Below are 14,135 nucleotides of genomic sequence, written 5' to 3' on the forward strand. Positions count from 1 at the left end.
TTTAATCATCTACATGAAGTAGTTCTTCTAAACCACCGGAGTTAAAGATAGACAATTTATGATTATTTTTCATAATAATGCGCCGTTACATTTTAGTATAATCATACCTTTGGCCAAACATGTAATGAGAGTCATTCAGCCACCTGATTTACCAGTTTTGGCTCCGTGCGATTTTTTTCCTAGATATGAGTCCATTGAAGCCACAAAAAGTAATTCGCCTAAGGTAATTCTGATGATTTATCACCTAGTACTCTATTCTAAACACTGTGCTCTTGGATCTAATTATATATACTACTGCTGATAATTGGAAAATCAATGGATGCTTACAGAAACTATTTCACATATTCTTTCTGCCTCTTCTATATATACGAGGCACCAAATACCTCTCGCATAAGTTGTTATACAGTAGTTTCACTCACTCAAGATTTCTTCTTCTTCTTCTCTAGAACTCCATATGCCGTTTCGAGCGTCAGAGTATTAGGCTTAGTTCATCTATTTTTTCTACTCTTTACGATCCTTTACTATTCAATTCATTGTTTTACCTTATTTCCCCCCTTCCTGTGCTACTTGTTGTAGCCAAGTTTTCCTGGATCTTCCTTTCTCTCTTTTCTTATATATTTTTGCTTCTGTCACTTTTTTCATTAGCCGTTGTAGTCTTCCTCGAGCTTGTTCCTAAAACAATAGGATTCAAGAATTCGCAGGTTTTGATTTAGCTCTGTTCGGCATAATAGTTTTTAATTCAGATGATTTTTAATTAAAATGATTTCTTTTCATTGTAATTTGTCAACCACTATTATCGGAATCTATATTTTCGGATGTTTCTTGAAATTTTCTTTTCTTCTTATACATTTGATCTTTTTATTTTTTAAAATTTCATTTCATGATATTAAGTAAATGGAAATTACTGAAATATTTGGGATTCAAAGATAAAGTCTGCAATCATTTCATCTTCTGTAAATTTCCATTGTCATTCTTTTCACTTTCTCATTTTTATTTCATATAAAAATATTTCAGAGCAATTAGGAAGGGTCCGAATCCCGTTCGTGATGCTTTTCACCCTAGTTATCCTCATCTGGTTAAATGCATTAATCCAAGTGATATAGGTAGGTTGTCGGTAGAGTGCCAATGTTAGGGTTAAACTGGCTCGAACCTAAATTCGAGATTATTCACCACGCTGTAAATTCAGAAGGGTGAATTAGTGAGCCTGGGGCTAAAACTGTAGCTATATACTCTAGGCGTGAATATATTTGGAAGTTTCTGACAGATAGATGAAATGGAAAATTAGTTTGTAATTTCCCAAAGTTTGAGAAAACTGATAGAATGTTCTCTTATTCAACCGTTTGCGTATCGGAAATTATTTCTACAATTCCTATTCTTAGTCCGAAGATCCCCTATTTCAACCATATTGAATTATTTCACAAACTCTAACAAGTTTGAACAAATCGGAACAAAATTATGCCCTAGCTCATATAATCTGATTTAGCTTATGGCTTCCAGAAAAATCATTTATTTATCTATTAATAATATATTTTAAATCGTAGATTTTTTGGGGCTTGTTTATACTTTTGCGTTTTCCATGGAAACATTTTTATAATGTTATACATGTTTATGAAATATAACTATGATAAATTGTTAATTTTAGTTATTGTTCTTTATATCGGAGTGGAATGAAGATATACAAAATGTCGTACCTCAGCAATAGCTTACGAGTAATGGTTTTCAAATTTGATAACAATAAAACTTAAAATGTACTAGAAGACTGCTTATTTGTTTCATCTTCATTACTGTTCACATCAGAAAATTTAAATTTAGGCACGTTGTTCAGATAAAAGTTTTCTGACATGTGCATAGAAATAGATTAAATACAATCTTTCCTTTTCAAGACAATAAGAGTTTGGTAAGATATAAGAATTGTTAACATACTAAAATATCACTCAACTTACTCGTAGGTGTGCTGTTTACATTTTATACTCACGTGAAGAGCCTCCTAGAGGCAGTTGACATTATTCTCGGCAAGTGGAGGCGGCCCATGTATTGAGTTACTCGCTACATTTACCACAATATGTAGATTATTCAAGTGACGTTTATGCCGGAAACGGATTTAATTGAGACGCCCTCTTAAAATCACTATTGATGATTACGACCTTTTAAACTTTTTTTTGGTTGAGGAAAGAGATGATAGTCGAACGGAACCAAATCTGGTGAATAACGGGGGTGTTCTAGTAATTGAAACCCTAAATCACGAATTTTTTGCATGGAAACATGATGATTTGCGGGCAGGGGCGTTGTCCTGCAAAAACAAAACATCAATTATTCAAAAAATCAATCATGATTACTCCTTGGAAATCCCAAAAACTATGTTTCAACTTGTTGCTTCGATTCATTTTATAATAGTAGACTTTGAACGATTATTCAGTCAAATGTTTTGAAAAATATCTGAAATAGAGTTTAGCGCTGTTATGAAATAGTCAATAAAGAAAAATACACCAACACAAATCAAAAATAGAATGGAGGCTGTTTACGGTGATTTGCATCTATCATCAATCTAACTTATTCCGCTCAGGACGAGAATCATTAGAAGATAACTCACTGCGAGAGATCCTGTGACGGTAACTACGCCAGAAAACATTAAAATATTGGGAAAATTATAAAAGAAGTCTAAAAACAAAAACAATCGCAACACAACGTCAAGTAGAATGTTATTAGCGATTTTTAGACCTTTGTCTCGAGGACCATCCGACATTGAAAAGAGATTACGTGGAGTTGCATTGAAAAAAGGCGCGGCAATATAAGCAATGCTCCAGTCCACATTGCTTGAATTTCCAAAGGTACTGTACACGAATTTGGTTACGAAATATTTTGATTCGCAAAGCTGAAGACTGAGTTGTGAAGTTGAATATTTAACAGCGACGATGTAATTAAACAGGCGAAGTACGAAAATTTTTACTCTGAAGATGCATCATATTTTTTCAGTGGTATGGGAGCTTCAATTGCACTTTTTTCTCCTTATGATCTTTTCAAATTAGGCTGAGAACTCATAGACTGCACTAGGTAGATACTAAGAAATTTAGGTTCTTCTTTTTGACATAATGAACATTTGTTTATCGTAACAATAGAGGAAATATCTCTCTTAAGAGTGAATTTCACTTGAACATATTCGCTCTGATGCGATCGATTTTGTCGAGCATTGTTAGCGTTTTTGTATGAAGCTAGATTTGCTGTAAACGTTGCTAGGGTAATGACGTCTGTGTAAAGCAGGTATATATATGGTCTTAGCATGCTGTCTTGTGATACCCCAAATGTTATCAGTTTCAAATATGTGTACAATTCCCTTTATTTCACTTGAAACTGTCTTTCTGTTAGACAAGACTTGAATACTTTAAAAATGGTATTTGGAAAGTTTTTTTTTTGAGTTTTTACTGCTACACCTTGTGGAAAGAATGGGTAATATCAAAAAAGACTGCAGAGCAAAATCTTTTATCTTAAAGATCACAACATATTTATCTAATGACATAAAATATATTGTCAAAATTAGTGAAAATAATTTACTATATAAGGAAATCTACAGATGCACATTCGCGTTCTGTGATCTAATTGAAATCATTGGAATTCGTATAAGTATAGTCAAATAAACTGTTCCCACAACGTTCTCCGTCGAAGCTTGCGTTTACATAAACCAATTTTTTTTCAGTCGGCCGTTTCAAGTAACTATAAAATACGAATCAAATTTGTTACGAGACTTACAGGATTGCCCATTAGTGTGTGGAAGTGCAATAAATTACTTGAGATGAAATATACAACAAAAATTTTTAAATAAAAGTTGTTATTTTTGCACAGATACATATTACTAACACATTTTGAGGTATACAGGGTGTTCAGCATAAGAGGGACAACATAAAGTAAAGTTTTTTAAACCCTGTATTTTTTTTACCATCAAATTTAGTGTAAAATTCTGCATGTAGCCTTGTCTCTTCTTTTCCCATAAATAATTGTGAAATTGTTGAATTAAATTAAAATATTCATAGTTTTATCAACCTAACCTAACCTAACCTGCGAATTTGACATTTTCACAGTTTAAGTCAGAGTGATTAGTTATTATCTATACTAATTACAAAGAACGAGGAAGCAATTAAGATCATATATTTTCTGATACAAGAATTGACAGATATGATTTTTGTACTGGGTGCCAGTGATAAGAACTGTTTACTCGCACAAAGGATTTATCAACAGAAATTTCCAGATAGAAGATAGCCAAGAAAAGAGACATTGGAAAATTTGCTCCAACGATTTACCAGAACTGGTAGTGTAACTTACGAAAATAGCGAAAGGCTGAAGAATGCAATGTCACAGGACAACAAGATGACTGTAATGTTAAAAGTTACGGAAGATCCTCATATCAAAAGAAACCGACATAAGTCGTACTGTCATCCAAAAAATCCTTACCGTATACAGCGAATGCAGGAACTTTTGGATGATGATTACGAAAACCTTCTGTGAGTGGACAAAAGAACAAATTCATCGAAACAGAGATTTTTTCAATTTTATATTATTTGCCGCTGAAGCAACATTTCATAAAAATGGGTTTGTTAATAGACACAATTTTCATTAGCAACAGATCAACCGCATTGTATACGGACTATCAGTCAAATAAGGTGACCACTAAATGTATGGGGTGGAATAATTGGGAATCATGTCATAGGCCCATATTTCTTTGACGGAACTGTTAATGGGCAAGTTTATTTAAATTTCTTACAAAACGAATTACCCCAACTACTTCAGCAATTACCTGCTCATGATAGGCGGCGAATGTGGTACCTATTTGATGGTGTTCACCATACCCAAATGATCAATACACATGTAAATAATGAATTTCCCGAACGATGGATAGGTAGAGGAGGACCCCATAAATGGCCACCTTCTTCACCGGTCCTTACAAAAATGGATTTTTTGGGAGGGGTTACATTAAAGAAGATGGTAAAATAATATACAGGATGTTCTATTTAAAAAAAATGAAGTTTTTGCTAATTAAAATCTCCTAAAATCTAAAAAACATCCCGAAACCCAAACGGAACTTCTACTCTGTTCAGACATTTCAGCCATCCTGTACCTTTATACTTATCAAACAAGTTTAGTTACTTCTCACTAATAACGTTCACTAGGCAGCATTTATAGTGCACCAATTTTCGTCACATCATCATATTTTTCGCTCCAACTTGGTGACGTCACAATTTATGGTAAAAAAAAAGACAGGGCTAGATGCAGAATAAATTCGATGTTAAACAAATATGTCCTATTTAAAAGAACTTTACTTCATGTTGTGACGGTTAGTCTGAACACCCTGTATACCTTAAAATATTTTAGAAATGTGTATCTGTGCAAATATGATAACTTTCGTTTAAAGTTTTTTTGTATATTTTATCTCAAGTAAGTTATTGCACCTCCACACACTAATGGTATGTTAATTGTTTTGCAACGGTGGACAGCAAATTAAAATTCTGGTTCCTGAATCGATTTTCTTATTATGAGTGTAGTATATTTTTGAAGTTCATTGATTTCTATTTTTCAATTTTGATATGCAGTGAAAGATAATATTATTTTTTTTTCCAATAATGTATCCATAGATTACTTTTCAGGTGAACTCTGGTGTTTGAAGTAGTAAATATGGGAAGAGGCGATAAGAGAAAATCAGATGGTGGTAAGTGTAAATCATTTGATTAAATCTTATTAAACATCATATAGAAATAGACGGAATCTAGGTTAATGGAGTAATCACCTCAGAGATATAATAAATATATAATAAATAATATAAATCGCTTGTATAAGAGGCTGAGACAATATCTGCTTCCAAAGTAGCACAACTAGTTTTATCAATGAAACATAACCGTTTATATAAAAATTTTTTGAAGTTGGATGGTTCTCAAAATAGTTAGAAATACGTTTATACATTATTTAAATAGCTCATTTGATTAGGGTACATTTTATTCGACCGTTTTATTGATGTGGTCAAAAAGATTCACAAAAGAACTCTTTTCTAGGTATTTTGTTATTTTCAAAAGCCACTCAGTAATTATATCAGTAAAAACTTCTATTTTACCACTTTTTACTCATAATTAGAGAGAGAGTTGCCTCTTAGAATCTGTATAAGGTGAATGTTATATATGAATAACATAATTTTTTCTCGATTGTGTGCATCATGGCATCTATAGAATAAATATGTATTATTGATCATGAAATGTTGAAGATCATTTTTTCACCAAAATCTATCAACAAAATATACTTTACTGTGAAACCTGTCTAAGATAATTTGGAAAAAGAAGATACTCCATTGAATTTAAGTTAATTCAACTATTCATATATATTCATATTACTCTGGTTTGTTTTTGTATATCTTTTTCCATCTAATATCTATTTGCTCTGGTAATGTCACCAACTTTCATTACTGTTTCTATTATTATAACCTTAAATGTATTCCTCATCTCTTCTATTGATACACTTACTATTTGATCTTGCCATATTTTCCTTTTATTCTCGGTATATTCCTTGTATTGTAAGTTGTAATATATTGATTGTTATAATATATGGAAATTTTTTCATTCGTCAGTAATAGATAGAAAAATAGCCGTTTTAGAGAAAAAAAATCACGTCCCATCTTTCACGTCAGCATTTTTTTCAATATTATACCATCAAATTTGAAAAAAAATCAATAATTTCCATGAATAAATTCATACCCTCTGAATAATCTTGAATTCAATAATCTCGCAAGAACGAACAGTGGAGTACGGTCTCTCGCTGTGACTCTTTCGATATTCTTTACTTGAAAGAACAACAATATGAAATAATTTTGAATCTTGCATGAAAAGACATAATTTGATAAGTATCAAAAACGATATCATCGACAAAAAGATATTTTATAATAGTTATGGGAGTTCATCCAGTTTTAGTCTATTTCCAGGGAAGAAGTGTAATTGGTGCTACAAAAAGTAATAAACTATCTGCAGGTGCTTACAAAATGTAAAAACTATGTGAGGAGTGTGTGATATCGAACCCTTCTTGGACCATTCGGAAATAGAAAGTCAGATTCCATAGTCCTCTATCATATTTTCATTTTGAAGGAAATACTGTTCATTGTGTTAGTATTTGGGATCGATAATACACTAAGATGGTAAGTGTGTGACTAAAATAGCACGATAAAACTTCTGACTTGCTATTGAACAACGCCAAGGATAACAATAATGTGAACAAAATAGGACCGTTCCAATAGGATTATATGAATAGGTGCCAACAAGCAACAAGAACTGACAAAATAATAACTGCAGAAATATGGTAAAGAATAGAGTGACCATATCATTGCACCGGAATGATATGGTCACGTCTAAGAAATTCCAGTATACAGATTGCCATAATGAATACAATAATGGAAACATCCAGGTAAAAGACTCTAATCCTGGAAACGTATGTTGGGCACGAGATTTGGAATAAAAAAGAACTGTGGAGAACAAGAATTGCAAAGTAATGAAGGAAAATTCTGGAGAAGAATAAAGAGGACAGAAAGGAATGAAAATCAGTTGAAGGAACTGAACTTGATATCCGTTTCTGTTGTTATATATTTAATATTAAAACATCTTGCTAAGAAACTTCTGTCTAGATGTCTGGATTATAATATTTATGAATTAAATTAATGTGAATGTTATGTCGTTGATATATATATATATATAAGTATATATATATATATATATATATATATATATATATATATATATATATATATATATATATATATATATATATATATATATAAATAACCAAGACGATAACTTGGTTATCAAAACAAGAGTCCGAAAGTATAATTGTTATTGTTGGTGTAGTGGTGTGGTGTAAACAGTATATTCAGTATGAATATCGCCATCGGTTCCAGAAAATCCAACTTAGTAGGCAAATGAAATTGGATAAAGATTTTTATGAGTGTACTATTAAAACTAAATATAATAAATGCGTTTCCTATACAAAAAATATAGACAATCTAATATCACGAACACTATTTTGAAAGAAAAATTTGGGCGTCATGAATGTATCCAATTCATAGAAAAATTGGAATGACAAATTTGACTTTGTTATAACAATTATTCAAACCACAGCAAAAATTTAAAATGGAATCAGTTTATAACTACCTTAAAGAAAAAAGGGAGTTGATACAAGAAAAAAGAAAGGTCAGGACAGTATTTTCAGCAAACAACGTGAACAACATAAAAAAATTGAGACCACAGTTACTGAAATCCGAACTTACACACAAGAAAATGAAATATATCTGAGAGAACTAACAAATATATAAAATATTGTTTATTTACTCCTTTTGAAAGGGAAAAAGACGAGTAAGACGATTTTTATATTCATCCTATACGGGACATTGTAGGCATTATCCGACTACTTAAATAATATTTTTGAATCGAGCTATTTGAAAGAACAAGTAGAAGATGCACAGACAGGCACCAAAAGAATACATTATTTGTCACCACAAAAGAAGTACATAAACTTAAATAATAAAAAAAGGTCCTGATTAGCAAAGTTTTAAGAAAAATCACATAATAAAATCAATTTTTCTAATTATAGCATCAATCAAACTCATATATGTTCTAAAAAATCGCTGAACTAATAATGATACCTGAAGAAACAGATCCTATGCTACTCTATACCAGTAAACGAGTACTTTGATCACGAACCAATGTATAGAAAAAGATCCTATTAGATTGAGGTTTTGGACTGGTACTGTACACTACTATTTTACACTTCTGAAATTTCATAGCCATTAAACATACTATTAGCCACATTTGCAGTTACAAGTATAGAAAAATTGATGCAAAATATACCAAATGCTGTTGATAACATAAAATACTTGTCTAAATAATATGAATTCATTGACAAGTGAACATATACCTAGACGTCTCTCAAACAAGGAATCTGCAGTGGATGGTGGTATTTGACGGGCCAGTGTCCTCTCAGAAGACTGAACATCAGTTTTAAGTCAAAACTTCAAAATATGTAAAACAAATAGTTATAGAGTTCTACAGAGAAGCCCAAATAAGCTCCGAAACCGATTATCAAGTAACATTACAGGTACTTTTTGGTACGTTTGGAACGAAAATCAACGAATAACTACATAATTTAATCTTCTGCGAGTATTGATGTAAAGAAGTCAGTGCTGCGCTGTATAGCGACAACAAAGATGTGAACAAATTACATAGAAAATCAAGTACAGATAATATCTAGATCACTAACTTTTAGATTAGGTTCATTCCCATTAAAAAACTGAACTTGTTAACGGTACGAACAAATTATTATTCAATAAGATAAAAATCTTTATATTATCATGAAGATGGAGAACATCAAATTCAACAATTTCTAATGTTCATCCTTTTCGGGTCCTAGTGACCCCGTACGCCACTGTATAACAAAGCCCGCAGATACAGTCAGCAGTCACAGTTTTTCGAATCACGTACGTCACTTCCGCTAGTAGGGAGCACAAGGAATTGCAAAGAACTCCCCGAAGACCCTTCAACTTTGACCTGTCGCTCGGTTCTCAGTGGATGCTGGAAAGCTACCAAATAACGAATTTTTTTCTTACAGAAACGTGATGTTCGGATGTTTGAGTAATAAACTTATCAGATCTACAGTCAGGCTAGTTAAAGCCGGTTGATTTACTGGACAAATTAGACTTCTTTAGTTTTTTTCTTTAATTTTTAGTGGACTGAATATATATTTTCAACTATCCTCTTAACGGATTTCTCACTATAAAATGATCCCTCGTTCAATTTTCACATAAATAGAGATGAATAGACAGGTATTATACGAAAGGTGTGCAGAATCAACTAATTTGTTTAAAACTCAATTGAGATCACCAATATATTTTTTTTTATTTTTTTATGTGAAAGACTTTAACATTAACTGAAAAACTTGTTATGCCAAGTTAATTCAATTATTCGAAATATAAAAATTATGTTTCTGATTTAATTCCCAAATAAGACCTTCAATTCAATTTTTAATAATTTGAAACCTCTTCTTGTTATTAAAATCGCTTGTTTCATGAGTAGCCACAAAAACTTATCCGACTATATTAAATCCGAACTGTTTAATAGCAAAAGTTAATCAAAAATCCAATTGGTCAGTTGAATATCCTCCAAAACATTATGTAGAGATGTTAAAAGTGTGATAGTGGATTTATCGAATTAAAATTTGCCTTTTTCTATTTTTCCCTCTAAAAAATTCCTTGCAGCTTTATTATTATTTTGTTCTACGCATAAATCGAAAATATTGCAATTTTTTTGTTTTAGTTCAATGCATGGTTGGTAAATTATTCTATAAAATTCAAGCGCGTATAGCAGATTGTTGATTTACTACTTCACAATTGATAACTGAGGTGATTTTAAAATTTCAAATTCTGTTTCAAATTCACAAAATATAAATCTTATGTATGTATATTCTTTGGAGATCAGGAAAAAAGCAGACAAATGAATGGAATGTAAACTCATATTCATGGTAGGTCAACAAAAAAATTATTTATACCCAATAAATGGCTGTCTACAGTTGTCTACTGCAATTTTTATAATTAGCGTATAATTTATTAAATAACTAAATAACGCACAAAAAGTAAGCAAAAACAAAAGTCCTTGTAGTTCATGTTTTATATTTGAAATTTCCACCGAAAATTTAACGCGACGGTCGGAAATTGTGATCTAAATCTCGTTAGTTTTCTCATAGTGTGATTTTTGATGTATTTTGCTTTTACCCTCTTTTGGGTTTTTAACGATTGTTCCTATTTCTGTTATCAATTTTACTGAATTTCTCTTCGATAATAGGGTAGTTCTTAGTTAGTAATTGTCTTTGTTTATCCTTCTTCGCAATTATTGTGATCATTCGACAAACAACTTTCTTCTCTACTAGTTTTTATTTTATTGGTTTTTGTCTAAACTCATTTTTAATTATTATCATTAATTATATTTAAATGAATTATCTGTCCCTAGCTCCACAAATTCATTTTTCTACTGTTGGTAACAATACCTTAAGAAAATTTTTTGAAAAGGATCAAATGGAGTCAAATATTCATTCAATAGTTTTAGCTTATATTAGAAAAAACTCGTTAGTTATATAGAACATTTTATTGAAATTTGACAGTTTTTATAATCAAATCATTGCAAAATTGCACAAGAACTCTATTACTATTGATTTGTCTTAAATTATTTATCAATATCAATATTCACAGTATCCGATTGCTCAGTCACTTACTCCTGGGCTCTACAATGCTGTAGTCTTTACTTCTTCAAGGAATTTGCCGACAACAACCATGGTTAGAATAAGACTCCACTAGAGCAATCAAAATAAAAAATGTTGTTTCTCTCAAGTGGCGCTCAAACCCTAGTGCTGAAAATCGTATAAACTATGTTGTCTCAAGAAATACCTACAAACAGACCATAGATGCTTGCAAGGAACGATATAATTATAGAGTGAAAAACAAACTTATCAACTGCCTAAATAGATCTTTCTAATTTGTCACAAAAGTGGTCAGTAAAGGCTTTTGTAAGTCAAAAGTTTCATCATTGACTGGAAAAGATGAGTCAATCGAAGTGATCGTAAAAGGAAAGTCGCATGTTTGCTCTTGATCTGCGGGAAAAATTACTGGAATACTGGTACATCTATGCCAGAAACAGAATTTCGACAACAAGATGTGGCTAAACTTCTCGAATGCTTGAACATCAATAAAGTGACTGGCCCAGTTGGAATACCACCAATCGTATTGAAGAATTGCGCAGCTGAACCTCAAGTCCGCTATGCAAACTTTTTTCTTTACCATATGAAAGAGGATCTGGAAAATTGCTTGGGTTCAACCCATACTAAAAAAAAGAATAAAGACGGTTTCTAATAACTACCGATAATTTGCATTAGTCCCTGCCATTGCCAAGGTCATGGAGAAAGTCGTTAACAAGCAAATCTTGAAATATCTTGAGTCTGCTAACAACATCAGCGACCATCAATACAACTTTGGTAAATATAGATCAACTGGGCCCTCCTGGCCTATGTCACCAACATATGGACAGAAGCTATAGAGGAATAAGGGGAATCTAGAGCAATTCCACTAGACTGAGTTTGGTATGACAAATTTTCAAATAAATTAAAATAGTACGGTTTGTCGTCCTCACTTATCTGCTGGCTTAGTAACATTGTCAAAGACTGCTCCATCCAGGTCGCTATTCTTGGACACACTTAGAAAGACATCAGGTCAACACTGTACATCAATGATCTACTCAACAAAATTGCAAAGCCGATCTATAGCTTCGCTTATAATTCTCTTTTCAAAAGTAGTAAGCATTTTGTTTTTATTTTTTCAGCTTGGTTAACAGTAAAAAGTATTTAGGCAACTTAATCATTGGAAAATAGCATCAATTGCAAACAGCTAGTCTAGCTTCTGCTAGGTTTTACTTCTGATCTCATTATTTTTTTTTCATTGATATATAAGCCAAATTACTTAAGCTAATTTTAAGACCAATTTCAGTAATTATTGCATATGAGTCAATACTGTTTCTCCTATCCACCACAATATATTTAGTTTTTTTCTAGTTAATTCCCACAATCTTCTTCTAAACCCCTGTAACTTTCAATTAAGCATTTTTCTGTTCTTGACATCAACAGCAAATGTATTGAATCGGAATTCTTCCTTCTTAGCTAGAGTGAATTTATCTCGTTATGAACATGACAGTATATCACCCTGTCTTCTGTCTTAATCTCATATTGATTCTTAAGTTTCTTTTAAGCTTTCCATGTAGTTTAACTTTAGCGTCTATGTCAGTATGTGATTAATTATATTCATTATCATAACGAGTTTTCTAAATTAATTCACAAAGAGTTTTCACCAAACTAATAGCTACTAATTAATATGGATAACGTTTCTATCCAAATTATTATTGATGAAAAAGAGGAAATATTTCGAAGCTTCCATTCATAAAGTAGATTTATTGTTTATTTCCTTGACATGATAAGCCAAAATAGAAAAAAATACTTGATAAAATCGAACCGAATGACAAAGATCTACGGACTTGTAAATATGTGAACTGATAACCGCAAACCACGTTTATTTGAAGGGAGATGTATTGAGCTCCTGTCAATGGAGAAAACATCTCCATGAATCCAAGTAATTGACACATTGATTTATAAAGACCCTGGTCGGGAAGTGGTCGAGAGCTTTGTTTACGTATTTCAACTACAATACAAAGTTTGTCAACATAAATGAATTCTAAAGTTTGATTTGAAAAAGATCGCATATTGGTATTTTAATTCAATTTTATTCACTTTATAAAGGATACAGGATAAAGGATAAAAATTAAATGAAATTATGAGATTTCTGTGAAATATTCAAATTATTGGTATGTTATTAAATGAAAATGTATCAGACTCTGGAAAATCTGTTCAAATTATCAAGAAATTGTCGATCTTTAAAGAAATTGCTCGATTTTTTTACATTACAGACTGCTAGTAGTAGAATCAATATAAATCACATCCGCTAACAATTTGGGGATATTTTTCTCCCATCATTTTTCGTTCACCAATTATATGAAACGTGATTCATCGCCTTAAAATCAACAATCGATCAGAAATTCTTATCGAGAAAAAAATATAGCCCTGGACGAGTTTATTTGAACGAATTACAGAGGATGTCTCATAAGTAATGTCGATTTTTGTTTATGAACATTCCTACGCCTTAATTTACACATATCATACCTTGGTAAGACAAGTCTCTTTTTCTATGGAGAGTACAATTGCTTCACTTTTTCTTAAACACTCTCCCCTTGTACGTTTTTATAATAGATAGTATGAATAAGATGAAATTTGTGTATTTTCAAGACCTTATTGGATGCAAGTGTGAAGCAAGATGTGAGCAAGTAAAATATGTGGAATTGAAGGGATGATTGAGCGAACGGCAGACGTTGGTTTAATCGTTTTAATAGTGAATGAGAATTTGAACAACACTTGAAATATCAATATAATTTGAGAATTAACTTATATTAAAGCTGGTCACTTCAATGATAATCACGAAAAAAAATTAATTTTCCTCTGATGGAAGTGAGTTTGAATCATAAATCCCTTCCACG

The 14,135-nt window shown here is 31.7% G+C and overlaps 1 protein-coding gene across 2 annotated transcripts in view; it reads left to right on the forward strand.

Moving 5' to 3' along the window:
* Nucleotides 1–14,135, forward strand: part of LOC130897867 (uncharacterized) — a 248,697-nt gene that overhangs the window by 43,222 nt on the left and 191,340 nt on the right. Inside the window, exon 2 of one of the 2 annotated variants that reach the window (XM_057806806.1) lies at nucleotides 5,634–5,695. In XM_057806806.1, coding sequence (XP_057662789.1) covers nucleotides 5,662–5,695 — 34 coding nt within the window. In that variant the 5' untranslated portion in view covers nucleotides 5,634–5,661. Of the gene's footprint in view, nucleotides 1–5,621; nucleotides 5,696–14,135 lie in introns of both variants that reach the window. The other variant, XM_057806807.1, reaches the window with a different exon arrangement.

This window comes from Diorhabda carinulata, chromosome 9 (genome assembly GCF_026250575.1).
Source record: "Diorhabda carinulata isolate Delta chromosome 9, icDioCari1.1, whole genome shotgun sequence".
Classification (NCBI taxonomy): Eukaryota; Metazoa; Arthropoda; class Insecta; order Coleoptera; family Chrysomelidae; genus Diorhabda; species Diorhabda carinulata.